The sequence below is a fragment of the Diadema setosum genome, chromosome 11, assembly GCF_964275005.1.
Source record: "Diadema setosum chromosome 11, eeDiaSeto1, whole genome shotgun sequence".
NCBI classification, from domain to species: Eukaryota; Metazoa; Echinodermata; class Echinoidea; order Diadematoida; family Diadematidae; genus Diadema; species Diadema setosum.
Window position 1 is genome coordinate 10,978,604 of NC_092695.1, and position 19,538 is coordinate 10,998,141.

Consider the following 19,538-nt stretch of genomic DNA (forward strand, 5'->3'; position numbering starts at 1 on the left):
AAAATTCGAAGCGAGCGCATCCCTTGCGACCTGTGTGTAGATGAAAAGTCTCTATGGTAAACCACCCGTGTGTATGCTATTGAATCGGCGTGTGCTGTCTATGCAGTTCCACTTGTGTTGTTCTTGCCGGGCGCTGTCCTGCGGGACAACTGGAAGCTATTGTCAGTCCCTGGGAGAGGATCATCTTTCTTTTGTTGGTCAAGCCTTTCATCCTTTTGTCTTGGTAAACTCCTCTAATCGACCCTACCATACACTGCACATTATACAACCGAAGAATACGCCTCTGTCTGTTTGTCCTCGTGCACGTACGTCCTTGAAAGTAGACCTGGATATTTTGCTACATGATTGCACGTGCTTGTTTTGACGTGATCGTCTGTTACTGCCGCTCTCCTTTTCCGGAGAGAAATGACAATCAAAGAAGGCATCTGGTGGAAACTTTAGGATTGCAGACAAGGAGGCAGAGGGAGCGCGAGGGAGAAATAAAAAAGGATAATTTTAAACCTGAGTAAAAGAATATTTGTCAATATCTATTTCTATTTCTTCCAATCATGCACCCAAGTGATTCGAAACACTAAGGTTTCTTTAGATTTTTGTTTATTCTTAAACGAAGATGTGTTTATCTCTTTCTCTCTCTGATGTAGTCCTACCGAGTGTCAAAGCCAATAGGTGAAACGAAAGGTTTTTGATATTGAAATTTCAAAATCATGGCACTTTATACAGACGCATGAATAAATTAGTTTGTGTAAAGTATACATCATTCCAAAGAGCGTCAAAGTTTATTTTGAACATGTTCTTTTTTTTTTTTCTAAATCCTCTGCATGCCACAACCCATATTCCTGTCCATTGGTGTGTGTGTTAAAGTTGTGCACACTTGCTTGACTCATTGGTACGGAAACGCACATACGCCTCATTGCTTCCACACAGTAAGCCTATGTTTAGGGATTTTATTTTTCTTTCTGGGACGAACTGTATACAAATATATTACACACACACACACATACACACACACACACACACATATATATATATATATATATATATATATATATATACATATATATATATATATATATATATATATATATATATATTCATATATACAATGTATATATATATATATATATATATGTATATAATATATATATATACACATATTATGTGTGTGATTTTAAACTATTTGAAATCGAAATATGAGATTATAATTTTAAAGCACCTCATCTTTTCTATGCAATCCTCGTCTGGTTGGGAAGACCCAATTCGACACTATCACATTATAAAACAACAAACGCATGTGTTGACATAACTGATTATGAATGAATGAATGAATGAATGAATGAATGAATGAAAAGTTACATCCAATATCCGCGTGTACAGTGTATGCATGTGTGGAAATTAAAATGACAGTATAAAGTTGTAATGCACATGATGGTTCATTTTTGCCTACTAATCTTCCTTATCATGATGGCATCTGTTTGTTTCTGATTGTAATACAATTCAGGACACATGCGGTTAAAAGATAAATAATTTAGTTAGCTGCAAAAGAAAAAAAAACAAATTCAGCTTCATCAAAGGAAACACTACACATGCATATCAGGGAATATACTATCACGTTTTCCGATAATGCTCTTTGAAAATGTGTCCAAGACATCTTTACATGAAGACATATGTGTCCCAAGTATCTTTTGAATCGATTCAAACCTGGATAAATTCTATCCACTTTTTATGATTAAGGGCCTTAATTTGCAGTTATGACACACTCTCTTCTACTCTTTTAGAATACGCCTTGTACAATTTTATATTTTAATAACGCGTGTGTGTACTTTCTTCTGAATTTCTTACAAACTGGAATTAAGAATGACTTACAAACCTTGGAGACACAATGGACTGCTACCCCCTACTCTTTACTTATCAATTTGTCATGCATTACTTTAGTTAGTTCGACAAGTGTATCAATTTAATTTGAATAGCTTAAATGCTGGGGAAGAAGTTTTATCTACAAGGCTTTTTCCTGATTTAAATTGCGACCATAATGCATTGCTGTTACGATGGCAATGCAGGTATGCTTTATCTAAAACTTGTCCTCCACTATTTAAGTTCACAGTCATCACGTGTGCTATATTTCTTTCAAATAGAGGAAAGAAAGAACGAAGAAATATTTTATTCTGCAGGTACATTGGAATCTGCAAGTTGTTTTTTTTTTATGAGCTGTTCCTATGGCAACGCCATTTTCAGCACTCTTGTAAATTTATCTTGCACAGCATTTATACATTGTATTATTTCTGATAGTGAATTGTCCATTTTCTTGTAAACTGCTCAAAAACAGAGAAGAAATTCGATCCGTAAGCTTTTTAACCTGATTTGAGGACTATCACGTACTGTTACCATGACGACGCACTATAAGATATGGTTGAAAAGCTGTGCCTTGAACAACTTAAAAATGAGTGCTTAATGTGAGTCATTTTTCAATCGCTTGAAAACAAGAGAAGTAGTTTGATCCACAACATTTGCAAATACAAGCTTTAAGAGGTAACACACATTGTCAAATTATACTAGTTTGAAGGGAATATAATACAGTACTGACACTTAATTATAACATAATCGCCATCAGCTTCGTTAGAGATTATTGATATAACATGTATACAAAATGAAATATAGCAAAATCTGTTACCAAAATTACAAATTTATGAACTAATTCATATTTAAAGGTAAATTTCATGAAATCTTAACAGTACTTTCTCTCATCGATGTACATGACATCAAGGTATTGACGTAAATGTTGAATGTTAGAGGTTTAAATTCACATCTCGAGAAGGACAATACGGAAATTTGTGATAGGGCCTACATTTCAGGCAACAAAAACTGTATAAGAATATGAGGTTTTTATTTATCGGCAGTCTTTGTAGATCAGTAACTGTCATACTAAGAATGATATCACAATCTGTTTTAAAGATGCAAAATTTGATGGGATTGTGAATTGCTGTCATTGCTTTTAAATTGTGTCATATCTCATTTGACTCGACTGATACATTGATCGCTTATTGCGAGATGAAGACATAAAACACGAGCAGGTTTATTTAGTTACACCAGATATCTATACCGTATGTCCCCCCCCCAAAAAAAAAAAGGGTGCTGTTCGTTATTCCGAAGGTCCGTTATTCCGAAGGGTCGTTAATCCGAAACACACAAATTCCCTATACCTAGAGGTTCGTTAATCCGAAAATGAAAAAGGCTTCGTTATTCCGAACATTTGTGGCGTTATTCCGAAGGTTCGTTATTCCGGAGATTCGTTAATCCGAAAATGAAATTCGGAATGATTAACCTTCGGAATAACGAATCTTCGGACTCAAGAGCCTTCGGAATAACGAACCTTCGGAATAACGAGCTGTAACCCCCCCCCCCCCCAAAAAAAAAAAAAAATACGAGACCCTCCGCAATGATATCTTTAAAAATAGTGAATCAATCCAAATACAAATTCAGGGTATGAAACTCTAACTGATTGCCCACATCTTACAGAAAACCCCATTCGATTTGCTTCAGTGATCAAAGAGAAATGAGGAATTTTGTAGAGGATGTCAAAAATCTCTTCCCTCCAAGTTCTGTCTATTGTATTCACACACAAAAGCATTGAAGTCCTAAACTTGGAAGAATCAGACTCATGACATGCTTTACAACATTCCACTTTTCTCTGTGACTGCTTAACCAAAGTGAATGGGGTTTTCTGCAAAATAGAACTAAGATGTTATTTTAAGACCCTGAAGTAGCATTTAGACGGTTTAATCATTCTGGGTGTTATCGATGCGAAAATTTGATTTTTTTTTTTTTTTTTTGATTTTTTTTTTTGATTTTTTTTTTTTTTTTTTTGGGGGGGGGGGGACATACTGTAGAGCTGTTAATGGTTGTTGCAGCTCGATCATTGGATTAGATCACACAGCGGGCAACCAGGGAGTCCCTGGTTCCTCTGAGTTCCCCAGCTTGGTTGTTCCCATTATAATAGGCCCACGCACCTTATCCTCTTCTATTAGTCCTTTGAATGGGACTTGAATTTGTCGTTCAAATTATTTGATTAAATTAAATCAAGTATAACCAATCAAATCAAGCAAATCCATATCATACATCCTCTCCTTCATACATTTTATAACGCATTAATGGTAAGTCCACGTTGGTGTTAGTTTTGACAGTTACATTGTGTAAAGAAATTCTTAAACCTCTGCTTGCATTTATTACTAAAATGATTAAGCTTCTGTGTTGTTTGGATGTTGACTGACTCATATATAGAAAACCCCATAAGATGTACATGTACACATTGTCCAAAAATCCTGGCACAGAAGGGGTTAACCAGTGTTGTGTCATGTAACGTTTTACCAACTTCATTCAAAGTAAACATATCGATGATGATATATTTAAGATTACTAGCGCATAACTTATTGACTAGATTAGTGACAGGATCACAAACTTGACATAGAAGCATTACAAAAATCATTACAGCAAAACTCCCTCTATAAATAGGAAGTTGAAACCACTCTCTGTGGTAGGCCTACTTGTAATCGAAGTTATGTGATAGTCCTTGGAATACTCTATAACTATATTCTAAACACACACAAACACACAAACCAAAATTTCAACACATGCATTTTCACTCGATAGGCCCTATTGCATGCATAGAAGGCAATATCAACTTTAATTTGTCGTTCGTATCTCATTTTTGTTTATTTCTTGATTTCCTGATGCACGTGTGTGGTTTAGGTTTCATCATATTTCTTTAACATTTATTCTCAGATTCCAACTTTCATAGATTGTCCCCTATTTTCTGCATGTTCAATTTTCTATTATGCTTCCTAGCTGGATATCATCTATTATTTCAATTTGTTATACTTGTTAATTTTTCATTGAGAAATACGAAAATATATTGAAATTGAAATCAAAATTGAACTTGAAATTCCTCACAAGGTCATAATCATGATAATACATTCTGTACGTCATTTAGTATTAAATCATGATGTTACTCTCTTGTCTGTGTGTCTCTTTCAGTCATTCAGTAGATATATTGGAAGCCTCTTAGTTATTACAGGTAGTCCCCTTCTTGTAATCCTCGAACACCCGCTCCCACTCTACTATGTCCTCCTTCCAGTCGTTGTAGCTTTCCCTCCATTCTCTCTCCTCGTCAGCCATGCTGCCTGTAACATTATAGACAACATAAAAAGCAACATAGTATCATGCCAAATTTACCTGGTGCTTCTAACAGATATAAGAAAAATCGCTGTTATAAAATTTTCTCTATTACATTATGAATCAAAGATTTTCAGGATGTTACCATGATTGGCACTCCATGGCTTAGTATTAAAATGACGTCACTTTCATTCTGCAAATATACTACGTAAAAACGATGTCACAAAGCAATAATGTGACATCTCAGCGCATTTCTGACATCGCGCGCAACTTCGTATCGTCCCTCTGCCTCTTTGAAATGTAACAATATCTAACGAACCAATTACGAATTAATTTCTGACATCGTGCCCTGCTTCGTACGGTCATTTCAGGACCCCCCCCCCCCATATAGATTCCATCACACATGACCTTTCGTCTAGCTCGTACACGCCCCCTCTTTTGTTCATCTTTCCAATCAAACATATAAAAAGGTACTCCGCATAATTTCCCCTCGGTGCCTCCCAAAGGATTATTCACTTCGGACCAACTTTTGAATAGGGTTACCATGTCCACAGTTTTAACAAGAAAGTCTCAAGGGAAAGTATAACTTGTATAATATATAACCATCAAATTCGCTATTAGCCAAAAAAAAAAAAAAAACAACCCAAACATGAACAACTGCATTGCAATAAAATCAACGAGCTGCTATAGAGAAGGAAAGCCAGAGAGAGAGAGAGAAGGCAAAAATATATGAATGAAAGTGAGCAACGAAAATAATATCCCAACGATTCTGAGACGTCAGGATTACTACATAGACCGGTGCTCTAATCGACAGAGCTAGGAAAAATCTCCACTACAGTGTTGGTTCCTGAATATATGAATATTCTTTTTTGTGTAATCAGAAGGAATTACAAATCTGACATATAATATTCAAAACCCGAAGGACAAAATATGACGGATCACCCAAGTTATGCGCTTTTTGTTTGAATTTTGAATGCACACAAAGGGAAACTGAACAAAAGTCATAGTCTAAATCAAAGAAATTAGCAAATGGAATGGGATTTCATTCGGATTCAAACCTAAGACCTCCTGATTGCTAGACCGGTGCTCTAACCGATTGAGCCCTTGTACAGTGTTGGTTTCTGAAAACCCTTATTTTCATTTCTCGTGTGGTCGGAAGCTATCATAAATCTTACGTAATCCCGAAGGATAGAACCAATTATACGGATAGGATCAGCTTGGGGATAAAATTGAGGGATCATCGAAGTGAAGTGATGCAGCTTTTTGAATATAATGATAAATACATCCAAAGAAAAACTGACCAGAACTTATTCAGTATCATATAGATATTCTTTGCCCATTTTTCATTCATATTACATGATGATATCCTTTAACCTGATCAATTACCCTTTGTATGCATTAAAAGATATTACAAACGAGACTTACTTCCAGACACTAGCGTTTAGGTGAAAGCTTATTGTTGTTGTTTTTCATCCAAGTAACAGATAAGACATTCTTATACAAATGAAGTACACGTTGAACTATTTTCCGTGAAATACGTCACAAATACATCACAAAGACTATGTAATTACAGTAGAGAGCCCATACACATAACATCATCACGGTCAAATGGAAACTCACGACTGAGAGAAAATATACATTGTAATCTAGGGCTTTACATTGCGTAAACAATATTCTTTCTTTTGACTGGAATCGTGCATGCGCATGTCATCCGTGCGATGATTTATCTTCGGGAATGTGATATAGTATCATTCCAGACCAAATGCTAAGCAACGTCAAGAAAATAATTTGTATGATAATTTGTGGCTTTGTGTCTGTCTTACTTGTATAAATCATGAGAGAAGGTATGTAGTGATTCCAGAAGTGACATCCACTCGCTCTAGCGGCTCTTCCCACTCCCAGCTCAATGGACAGCTCTTTGTGACTGAGCTCAGGGATGGTGTAGAGAGGCCATAAATCTTCCCCGTCTCCTCTGGGAACGTCCTCGCTGGGTCTGCTAGGATCTCTGCGTTCAGTTATACGGCAAAGAAGCATGATTCGTATGCATTCATGCAATTACAAGAGTGGATATACAACGGAAGAAATTCGAAATCAACCATTTCGTCATTATCAAAGATCGGAAAAATAGGCCTAGATCGTGACATTACAAACAGCCCTGCCAGTAGTATGATTGTACGTGGGTAAAACTGACCATGACCCACATGTCTTCTACCTTACACCCCGTCAACTATGTCAAAATCTGTACATGAAATTATCTACACAGCACACAACAGTCACAGTCTTGTTAAACATGCAGTCGTATACAGTAGCACAGGAAAAAGGGGGACTATCATCCCCCTGGCTTCTTAGAGGGGTAAGCCAAGCGCTCTTTCTTATTTTGTACCAGAAATATGAAAATATTTTGAATTCCCTTTACATTATCTGTATATCGTTGTCCTATTGTGACGTCACAGATTTTAGATTCTTCTTTTTCTGCGCAGGCGGTGCCAAAAGCTTAAAACTTCATACAACTGTTGAACATGATTATAGTCCAACTTTCCTCAAACCTCGCTGGGGTGTTCTAACAACATTTTGCCATTCACTCATACTACAATGCACATAATCTAACATTTAGATTTCATTCCCTTTCGCATATCCTTTGCGTTCGTCTACTCACGAAAATAACTCCAAGCCGATAAGCCCATACCCAAAACAACACAATCGCTCTTGATAATTCAGGATTTAAACAAAATTTGGTGTCACACTTATGCATGTACATACATTGTTTACGATGCATAGGTCTACCCCTTCTGTACAATAAAAAATTAATACAACGGAATTCCAATTGTAATCTATGATCACTTGTACCACCAACTGTAACTGTTTCTGTCTTTATTTATTGGATTGCTTAGCGATCGAAGTGATTGTTTTGCCTCCTTTAACCCTTCCAGAATCGTTATCTCAAATTGGCATGTGTATCGATAGATAAAAATTTATACAAAGTGGTTGCTCATCGTAGTAACAGGGTAATAACAGAGTTTAATTGGATTTTGTTCATGTAGCGGAATACCCGTTACTTGCATAGTGATGCCAAAGCTCCGGGACTTGGTGAATTGATCCTGCTACTGTACACCTATGTTCACAAATATTTCGAACTATTTCTGAGTATAATAAGTATTCATCTTGGCTATCACCTAATAATTTAAACAGCAACAAATATAAGATTGATATGAGCTTCATATACAATCTCGATGTGAGACTAACAATATGAATATTATGTTTCAGCATTGATGATAAAAATAATAGGAGCTCCATACACTCTCGATGTAAAACTGAGTATATAATTATGAATTTCAAGCTCCAGAACTCCCTAACTCTACTTCTCATGTTAACCCACACCTGTTAACTGAAAAAAAAAAAATGCAGTACATAACATTTATTATCATTTTGCAGTCATGCTCGTGAGCATCGATTTTTCTTAGGCCTAACTCATCCACGATGTCTACATTCAAAGTTAATCCACTTGCAATTTTGATGAGAGCAACGACAAACGAAAATATCAAAATTGGTAACTATAACCAAGAGCTTACCCTGATTTTGCAAAATTTGTCCAGAATTCCATGAATTTAACGGAAAGGGCATTTTCCTCGGCGGTCATATTGTGTCCCTTGATGTTGTAGAGCTCGTCTATGAAAGGTATTCCAAAGACAAAGGTCAAGTCTTCTCCATGGCCAGCACCAAGCCACGGAGTAGAAGGGACGATATCCCCATACTGAACAAAGCTCCTGGTTATGGATATGTCACGAAAACAAGTTGATACATCTCAATGGGTAAAAAAGGTTAATGATTATTGAATTAAATCAATAAAAAAAGGTTGGACGTGTCTCATAAAAGTAACAGGCGGCAATTTACATGATGAGTATGTTAACATTAATAGAAACAAGTATTCCATGCCAGCTTAACATTGCCAAATTGTCTATGAAATACGTGTTGCAATTGGGACACTCTAATCATATATTATCGACAATCAAAAAGGCGAGGTGATTCTCGAACGAACACACACACACACACACACACACACACACACACAAACCGGCCAAACGTTTTGGCGGTAGAAGTATAACTCAGAATGCGTACTTAGTAGGCTCGTGGGTCATGAAGTATTTGTAAACCGTCCCTCCGTCGCTTGCGTGTTTTCTGATTACGTAATCCATTGGGGCGCCAAATTCGATGTCGGTTCCCAGATCGACCACGGACCGAAAGTAGTCCGCGTCCGGGTCATCGGCGACGGTCCAGTCAATGTACTCCTGGTTCGTGGAATCCACAAAGATATTATTGTTCAAACCATACCTCCTGAAATAGTTTACGACGATGAAGTCGAATGTTGTGCGATCGATCGCAGGCGGGTTTGGGCTGCCGATATAGGCTGGTAGAAAGCCGAACGGAATCAAAGTCCCCTCGTCTTTGTTGAACCCCGCGAGAAGCGGTACCTTCGCAAAGTCTCCCATCTCATACAGGTTCAGAGGGGTGTCTTCCAGAAATGTACCATCAACAGTAACTGGGTAACCGAGGTCGAGATTGTACAGCTGTTGAGAGACAGCGGAGATACCAAGGAAACAAAGAGAGAGAGAGAGAGAGAGAGAGAGTGAGAGAAAAGGGAGGGAATATAATGATAAAAAAATTGTGACAATACCTATCCTTACACCAGTTGACACACGGCACTGGACCTGAGGGTTTATAACGTCACTAATTTATTTCGTAGGCGCAGTGGCCAATTTTGAGACATTGTTTAAATGCATTACTAAAAGTAGTATGCGGCATTTTCGTAGCTTTCTAATTTCGTTTAATAACCATATATAATATTCATATTGATCATGAAGAAAATTCTTTGAATGTTTACAAAAAAAAAAGATAGTAAACAATGCAAAAGTTGCGTTGAGAACAATAATGAATATTTTGATATCCACGTCTGTAAATAATATGTGTGTTTCAATGTATATTTTCTCAAATTAATATTGCCAGGTAGTTATTTTGAAACAAAACGTCACTCATTTTAACAACCCGTTTAGTTTATTCTACTATGAGGACGACACTTTGAATAGGTTTGTAAAGGTATATGATTTTGAACGATGTGTACGTCTTGGTTGTAAATCAAACATCACCGACAATACAACAATGTGTTTACCTCATTGGCTTTCGTTCTTAGTTCACCAGCTTCTTGGAGTTTTAGGCAGGCAACCAAAACTTCGGAGGTGGACGTATCGCACCCGAAGGCGACCCCCAACTCTCGGGACAGCCTCCTTTCCCTATCTGGATCGTGCTTGAAGGCCCACGGACTGAAGGCACTGCCGCTCTGTTTCAGTAATAAACAGACAAAAAAAAAAAAAAAACAGTGCTAAAGTCAAAGACTGTACGAACGGTAGCAGATAGATTTCATGTGATTTTGGGCTCATTATTCAAATGAAAGAAGAAGAAAAACATTGATCCCATTAATACAGTGTTGTCTGCGACTAACTTTATTTTAATATGAAAGCAAGGTTCTCACCTTGCGCACCGTTAATACCCCCGTCACACTAATTCGGAATCAGCACGAATCAAGCAGAACCAACCGGAATTAAGGATTTTCAAAATTCTCGCCACATTCGGGAGAAAAATTCAAATTCTAACAGCTCGGTAGGAGTGCTGTTCGAATATTTGGAATGCACTTCGAACCCCTCTTGAATCATTCTTGCACATTCCGAATGAATTAGCTCTTGAATGCTGCTCGAATGTATAGTTGGAACGCTGTAGGAATATTCAGAATGCTGTCAGAATGTGGTCAGAATTTTTAGAAAGCACTTCGAATGCCGCACGAGCGCGGTTCGATTGCTGCCCGAAGTCTAATGGTCGGAAGGCGCCTCGAATGCAGTACAAACTGATTTCGAATGCGGTCAGAAGGTTCCCGGAATGGCTACCAAATATACTCTGAATGTACACAAATTCAAACAGAATGCAGCGCGAAAACTTAGAATACACTTAGAATGTACTTAGAATGCAACACGAATGTCCCGTTTGTCAAGAACAATGCCGCTGGAATAGTCACCAATAACGTATAAAGTGGTGATGCATCTTATATTTTCACCAGTTTCAACCCGATCATGATAGATTATGGACCCCTTGGATCATGTTGTTTTGCTACAGATTGCTGTCCTCCAGCAAGACCTCCTTGAAAGAGAGTGTCTAGGCTAACTACCCCCTGGGCAATTACCCCAGACTCCTCCCGTGACTCTAACCCTAATCCTAATCCTGAACCTAATTCTAACCCTAACCAAAACTCTAACTCTAAACCTAACCCTAACTCTAATCTTTTCACTAACCGGTATTTAACTGGGGGATAATATGAGCATTTGAGCATTATTTTGATCATTTGAGATATTCTGGCAGGATTTGAGGTGCAACACCGTTCCGATTCTCTCTCAAATGAGGTCAGATTGTTTCAAATGCTGTTTCGAATGCCGTAGGAATATTTAGAATGCAATCAGAGTCAATTAGAATACCCTTCGAATGCAGATCGATATTTTTTCCACTTCGAATGCACCTCGAATGTTTTAAGCATGGGTAAAACATTCGGGCCGGCCACAAGAATGGGCCCGAATATTTGGAACGCACTCAGAATATGCAGGAATGCAGGAAGAATTTTCATTCCAACGTTATTCCGGCTTATTCCGACTCTGGTGTGACAGGGGTATAATATTGCTGTTTTGCTAGTTCATTATTACGTGTTTACATTCATACGTATGAAGACATACACACGCACACACACACACACATGCCATAATTATATGCATACATATGAATTATATACAGCGTATGTACACACAACAAAGGTAAATCTCTTGATTGAAATAGCGTTACTCATCAACGAAAATATTTTGCGCAAAATGATCTGGCAGGGATATTTATAAGCTTGACTATAAATCTTTGTGTGAAAGAATGATCTGTTCAGTGATGCATGCGAGAGTAAGCACAACTTAAAGACAATGGTCATTTTTCAAAAGTTACAGTTGTCCATTTCGGGGGTCTGTGAAACATTCTGTTTCTGCTGGTGTATCTTTAAGTTCTGCCGTTGTTTTATAACAAATTTTTGGACCGCTCCCCATAATATCATGTCTTTTTTTTACGATTAGGTGAGCACAGTTTTAAGAAAAATGGCTATGTTCAACCCTCCTGTAGCTGCAAAATCCATACAGTTTATATATCAAGTGAAAGAAGTGACATATCGAAAGTTGTTACCACCATTTAAGAGACATTCTGTGTGAGCATTACAGGGAGCAGTTGTACTGTGGTTGAGTAATCAGTGGTGCTTGTACTGCTACTTGTGGCGTAAAGAGGTCAATATTGAATGATGAAACACCAGTGCTTAAACCGTTTCAGAGACTCCCTCCACTGAAACATTTTTTTTTTATTAGAGTGACCATTGATTGTCTCAAATCTGCTTGCACTCATGCAAGACTCAACGGATCACTCTCATTTTCACACAAAGGTTATTTAATATCTGGTAGGATTGTCTCTGCCTTTATACTAAAAAGCTATTCTTTCAAAGGTTATGCCTCTGTGATGAAGGGGGAGCTGCCTTTTTTTGTGTGAGTATAACTCGCTTATACGAGTAATGGGATCTTGGTCAAGTTATTTTGTATCTTCGCCGGCTACTTTCTATCAGTCATTGGCATCAAATAGGTAAGGGTCATCTTTGTTTCTGTTTTTGCTTGTTTTGATTTGTGCTGTGAATGCAGTTGGACTGCAGCACTCACCTGTAAGATCGCTTTATTGAAGAAACCTCGGCTGAGTTTGGAAAGGAGGTGGAAACTGACGCACGCCGACCCGGCACTTTCCCCGAAAATCGTGATGTCATCTTTGTCACCGTCAAAGGCTGGAAAAGGGTTAAGAGTAAAGGTGATTGTTGATGAATTGTGTAGTGAGGGTTTGCTTCACAGCATATGCTTGTAATCTAAGGATTACATTTTGGATTACATTGGATTACATTTACGTATCCAAAGCTTAGCTACCCCTTAAGACGGGTGATTCGTTGGCTGTAACCTGTCTATACATTGATGTTTCGATTTGCTCATCAGCTTTGAATATTTTCTCCAACAGGTTTATAACGAGACGAGAATCTGTCAATCAAAGTGAATACATCTTTCTGGGATTAATTTCCTTAAATTTCAGTTCTTACCCTCGATGTTGTTATAAATCCATTCAAGTGCAGCGACCTGATCCAGCATACCATAATTTCCTGGTGCCACATCGTCCTCTGGAGAAGAGTCCGATAATTAGATCATGATTAAGCATAAACTGAACAACAGCCGAAAAAAGAAAGTGACATTGGTCTATAAACACAGGAAATATAAACAAAGTGCATTACCTATGACAAGGCATACCCCCCCCCCCACACACACACAAACACAGAAATGAAGAGCATGTATCTGTTTTCATTCTGCAGCAGTTAAATAGAACCAATGCAAAAGAAAAAAAAATCTTCACAGAAAATTCAATAAACTGAACTTTCCTTTTTTCACTAAATAGGAATATAAATGACAATGATCCACTTGTCTATACTATCACCAAAATACTTAAAGTGCGGACCTGTTGAAAATTGTCCGAAGACTCCTACGCGATAGTTCATCGCCACGATTATGACATCACCAACAGTGACCAATGGGATGCCCCAGTACTCATACGTCATTGCCGTTCCACTCCTGAAACCTCCCCCATGAATCCACACCATCACAGGAGTACCAGGTTGCTGCATGATCAAAAAGTATATAGATAATTTCACTTCCTACACACGTGCACAATTACTAGAATATGCGGGTATGTGGCACGTAAGTTCACATCAACTCCGTACTTATAATCCTTGTAGGCCTACGCTATACACGTTATCAGAGTATGAGAGTATGACAATAGTATAGAATATGAGATCGCTGCAAGATCAAAATGAGAAATGAGGAAAGATGACTTCACTGACAGGATGAAGTTAAGAAGTCAAGATGACTTCACTGAAAGAATTAAAAAAAGACCAACAAAATAACCTTAATGTTATTTCCACGTTAATATCTAATCAGCTTTCTCTCCAGCCTGTAAATGATCTAAAACCTATTCATTTTTAATGCAAATCACATTTAATTTTCTTCATTATTAGTTATTACAATATCTACTTCTTATTGTTATTAAAGTGTTATTATAATTTTAGTAGTCTTTTTTATCGGATGGATTGTTATTCGCAGAGGGTTCTTTAATCCAAAATCAAATAAGGTTCATTAATCCAAAAGTTCGTTAATCCAAAAATGGAAAAAAAGATGCAAATAATAACGAGCTTCGGAATAGCAAGCCTTATTTTCTTTCCAGATAACGAACCGTCGGAAAAAAAGAACCTCATTTCATTTTCGCATAAACGAACCTCTGGAATATCAAACTGTAACCTTTTATTCTTTCATGTAATTGCTTGCGTCTTCATGTGCATTTTCCCTTTAGAGGGATCCCTCTGTAAACAGCGCAGAAATAATGACAGCGCTGGGTGAATGAGTAAATAGGACACCAATGACTTTGTAGCATTCGTTTCTGTTATAATATGTTTGATGTGCATTATCATTTCATGACGAAAATGGATACAAAAACATAGAACTGCAGGTTTGGGGTTTGGCAAAAACCATTACGAAAACGACTGTTCATAATCATTTCCTCGCATGTCCACTCCTCGGTGTCTTTCCCCTATATATCTTAGCCTGTAAAGACTCTAAAACAACTTTAATTTCAAGGTGATCGGTTACAGAATGTTCATATTATTGTACATGTGCTAGCTATGTAAGATACTTGCAGCATGGAAATTCCTGATCGTTTCGTCTAATTTCATCAAGAACAAGAACTACACCATAAACCAACACGGCCCACTTCATAAAAAAAGAAGTGAAGTGGTGAAAGGAAAGGTTGAGAACGACATTTTTTTTACAAAATGGTTTCATTGACGTAAATAGACATCAAAGATACCTATGGAAGAATTCCTACCCTATCAAGGAGTGATATATTCCATCAAAATGAGACGATATTCACTTTGTCATGCTTTCACCGTTGATGACCGCTGAAGAAATTTGGCTCTTGCATCTTACTTTGTAAAAACCTGTTAAAACATCTGAATAGGCATTCACGTATGTATAATTGTTTGTACGTATTTGAGTACCTGCCATATTGTGTACGGTACTACATGGTTATTACCCGTTGACTTGGGGCATAGATGTTCAAGTAGAGGCAGTCCTCTGACACAACGGGGTAAGCCTCAAACGGATCTTGCTGACAGGCAGCTGAGAACTCGGTAGCATTTCTTTCACCTGTCCACGAAGCCTTTGGTAGTGGGGGAGCGAATCGCTCTGGCGGATCGGCAAAGGGCACTCCCTGTATTAAGGAAAGTTGTCTAAACTTAAAATGTTCGTACATCGTGAGATATCTTCTCTTTGGCTTCCTAGTTAAAACACTGTCGTCTTACAAAGACAATGATGTAAGGTTCTTCTCTCAGCTATACACAACGCATACACCGTATATCAAATGATTTTTCTTCTTTAAAGACAATTATAAGTTGGTTCGATGGGAAAGAGTGAAATATTACGAATACAACAGTGAAAGTTGGATAAGAATTAGATTAAAATAAGGGAAGTTATGAAACGGTGAAGTCTCGCTAATTTCTGCAAAACAGTTCTCTTACAGTTGATGAAAATATGCAAATGAGTGAGCTGAAGATGTCATCGGCTCAGTTTTCAACTAGTCATGCGAAAAAAAAAATGGTGAAAGTTCACTGCTTCTGTTGATCAAATAGAAAACATGATGTCACTCCTGGTTGATTAACTTCAGACAAATGATCATTTAGATATACTGTATCAGGATTTCAGACTGGTTCGTAATTGTGTTTGAGTGAAAAACTGGAAATTTAAAAATTTTTATGTCCAAAGTATGTGGCAAGTTGTGAAGGGATGACATCATCATTTCACTATTAAGTATTTCATAATATTAACTGTCCCAGAACTGTTTCCTGAAAAATCAGCGAAACTTCAAAATGCCAGAAGTTCCTTATTTTCCTAATGTTACTCCTTCTTTCAAACTAAATTTCATCTACACCGGACTGCTGGAATTTCTCTTTTCAATAACAAACCTTGTTCTAACTATTTTTCCCAACTAAGACGGAACACGAAGGCCGTGTGTAAAGAATGGCCGTCTGTCGGTTTTATATTATAATAGTGCTGACTTACCAGAAACACGTCGACATCGCGTGTCTTATTGATGAACGTGTCTTCACTAAAGCGGACAGTCTTTCCGACGAGGATTCCCTCATTGACTGTCACTCGAGGATTTTGTGCATCCACCGCCTTTAAGACAGTGAAAATTGCCAGGGCAATAGCAAATGTCTTCATTGTACAATTTGAACCCGGTTCTTTATGCTATGATCGTTTGCGCCTGTACCATTCACATGAGGCACTACAGGTGGCGGCAGTGAAAAACACCCATAACCTCTTGAGCTGAGTTCCTTCAGGCAGAGCCAGCTCCGATGTTTCAATACTTTGTTTCAATAATATACAAGCAAGAGAACTAAAACGATTGAGCCTGAGCTTTCTATTAGCCACACCCTGGTCTTTACGTAAGAACCGCGTAAGCAAACACAGTAAGGACTATACACTGTGCGTCTCACGCCCAACACCATCATAGTATTATGGTCGCCGATCGGCGCCCACTGTCCTGACGTGCCATGGTCGCCTATCGGGGACTAGAACAGCGCGAAAAAAACCCCTGCTCATTCAAATACTTTCGGTAATATAACACGTTATAATCGTAGTAGATTAGCGTAGCCATCATCTGCACTTATAACTAAAGGATGCTTACTGAGGAAATGTTTGAGTGTGAATGCATGGTTTTTCGGCTAGATATATTTTCTTCGCGTTGGGAATATTCGCAGCGAGGGCACCCTTTGAGAGCTGTGTACAGATCAAAAGTCTCATTGGTAAACTACGCGCGTGTCTATTGAATCTGCGTGTCTCGTCATTGCATTCGTTTTGTTTCCCTTGTGGGGTGCTGTCCTGCGGGACAGCTGGAATCATGTTGTCCCATACGGAGAGCCGAGAGGGTTACTTTTCTTCTGATGTCAAGCCTTTCATCCTTTTGTCATGGTAAACTGCTGCGATCGAACCCACTCTTGGTGCCACTCTTACTGTACATACAAAAGAAGAAAGCTCGTCCTTATTTATGACAGAAAGTCATCACAGTTAAAGACATCACAGTTGATTTTTGTTCTTTTTCATTTTGAGTGGTTGTCATTAATACATGAAATTTCAAAATATCACAACTTCTTTATTTTTTATCCGATTTTGATAACTTTTGCATCATTCTGCCGGGATTTTTTTTTCTCTTTCCTCTGTGCTTGATAAAATTCTGGAGTGGATTTCTTCTTTGAATAGCAAGTTGAGTTAGAATGTTTCGATTCTGTTTGTACAATAATCTCTCATTTTCTTGGAATTTTAAATCGAGTGAAGTGTGACCCAATACCAAGTTGTATTTTGTATGCTCTTTATAATACTCATGGTGTATTTGTTTGTCTTACTGTAATTCTATGTGGGCAAATACGTATTCTTGCCAAACTCAAAAACTTTTCTCACTTCAAAAGAAAGCAATTTGAATTTGTACAATATCAGGATATAAAGCATCAACATCTAAATATTTTGAATCATTACACACCCTTAAATTGCAAGATTTGAATAAAATGCAAATATGTTCTTTAATGCAACGATATCGTGCAAAAGTTTTGTCACCTTGTTGACAAAATGTTTTCTGCAAATTCTGATGTACACAATTATTATATACTAGATTATCAATCCTTTTAATCGATGACGTTTTTCAACTGCCAAATCTATCAAATACTCTTTTCGTCGTCGTGGTCTTTTTTTTTTTTTTTGGGGGGGGGGGATATCTTCGATTTGAGTAATTTCAACATAGAATTTTGTTCTTTTAAAGACAGTATGAAAATGATGATTGGTAAGTATTGATATTTCTATATAGATATAACATGGGTCTTCCTTTCTTTTTGTGTCTGATATTCACAATGTGTATTCTTTTCATTATTTTTCATTCTTGATTGTGAAAAGCATTTTGGTATATGCAGGTGTCAAATTGTCCTAAAATTAAGCAAAGACTGAGTTGACTCTGAGTGTATAAACATCGGGTCATTCATGAAGGCATCTTAAACTATCATGATTTATATCATGACCGCCGGTGAAGTTTCTCGGGCTCCAGCAGCAACTTCGCGAGCAATGACAAGATCTTCGTGTAGCCATTCAGGTAAAGTTTTCAGTGAGTTTAAAAAAAAAAATCACATCACGTCCGTTTCATGAAAGTCTACCAAGAGACTTTTCACTCAGGAGACATACTTATGATATAGACTTTATATGGATTTTCCTCTCCTTGAAAGTCTTTCATAGCTACATAATTATGAGCGACTTTGGCCATTCTGAGATTTATATAAAAAACTTTCATGTGATGACTTCATGAAACAGACCCCTGTACTGAGAAATTGTTTGCTCCTGTGTAATCATATCCGAATATCGAGCTGACAAAGCAACAATGTTTGATTTGATTAGGAGTTGGTAAAAGTTTAAATATGTGGGGTTATTTCCTGGTCTAACTCTAGACAGACAATTTCCAGAGCTTCATTCCATCGAATTCTAATCGTCATCAATTTCATTCAAGACATACAAATCTGATACTAGTACATCACTGAAGCTCACTATTGGCAATTAATATTCCATTATTGTTTGAATCAGTTTAAATGATACCAAAATTGTCGAAGAAGTTCAGAAACATTATATATCAGGCAGCTTTGTCAATCTCACGAGAAACAGAATGTCACAATCTATAATACATACGTTAACATTAAAGCAAATGAAAATGGTTAACTTGTGTTTGATATACGTGTATTCCAATTTAATTTAATCACATGTTACATATTATGAGATGTACAAACACATGAAACACATTCGTCACAAAGTTCATCACCCATGGACAGAGGAAATATAATTTTATAAGTAAATTGTAAACAAATTCTTCAAACTCTTCTTGCATCTGATGTTGTCATTTTATCGAGTCTTATTATTTAGCTTTTTAAGTTAACATTTTATCATAGGTAACTTCACATCATAAGTTTGATAACCTGGTTTGAACTGGATGAACACATTTATATTAAGATTCTCAATTAGATTATCAACTTGTCAGTGAAGCATTACAAATTTAATGTCATAGAATCATCAAAAAGCTCCATATAACATAGGTATAGATGTTTAAAGATTTTTTGTGGGTATTTTATGGTGACATTCCAACTTACTATA

General features: G+C 37.2%; 1 protein-coding gene across 1 annotated transcript; it reads right to left on the reverse strand.

The window, feature by feature from the left end:
• Nucleotides 1–5,055: 5,055 nt before the first annotated feature.
• On the reverse strand, nt 5,056–16,580 carry LOC140235029 (acetylcholinesterase-like). The gene is made up of 10 exons (XM_072315067.1): nt 16,419–16,580; nt 15,394–15,570; nt 13,768–13,927; nt 13,358–13,435; nt 12,936–13,054; nt 10,331–10,498; nt 9,283–9,731; nt 8,736–8,930; nt 6,990–7,171; nt 5,056–5,174 (listed from the first exon to the last, which is right to left on the reverse strand). Exons 1-10 carry the CDS (start codon nt 16,578–16,580, stop codon nt 5,056–5,058), a joined length of 1,809 nt encoding a protein of 602 aa, XP_072171168.1.
• Between the last annotated feature and the right edge of the window lie 2,958 nt (nt 16,581–19,538).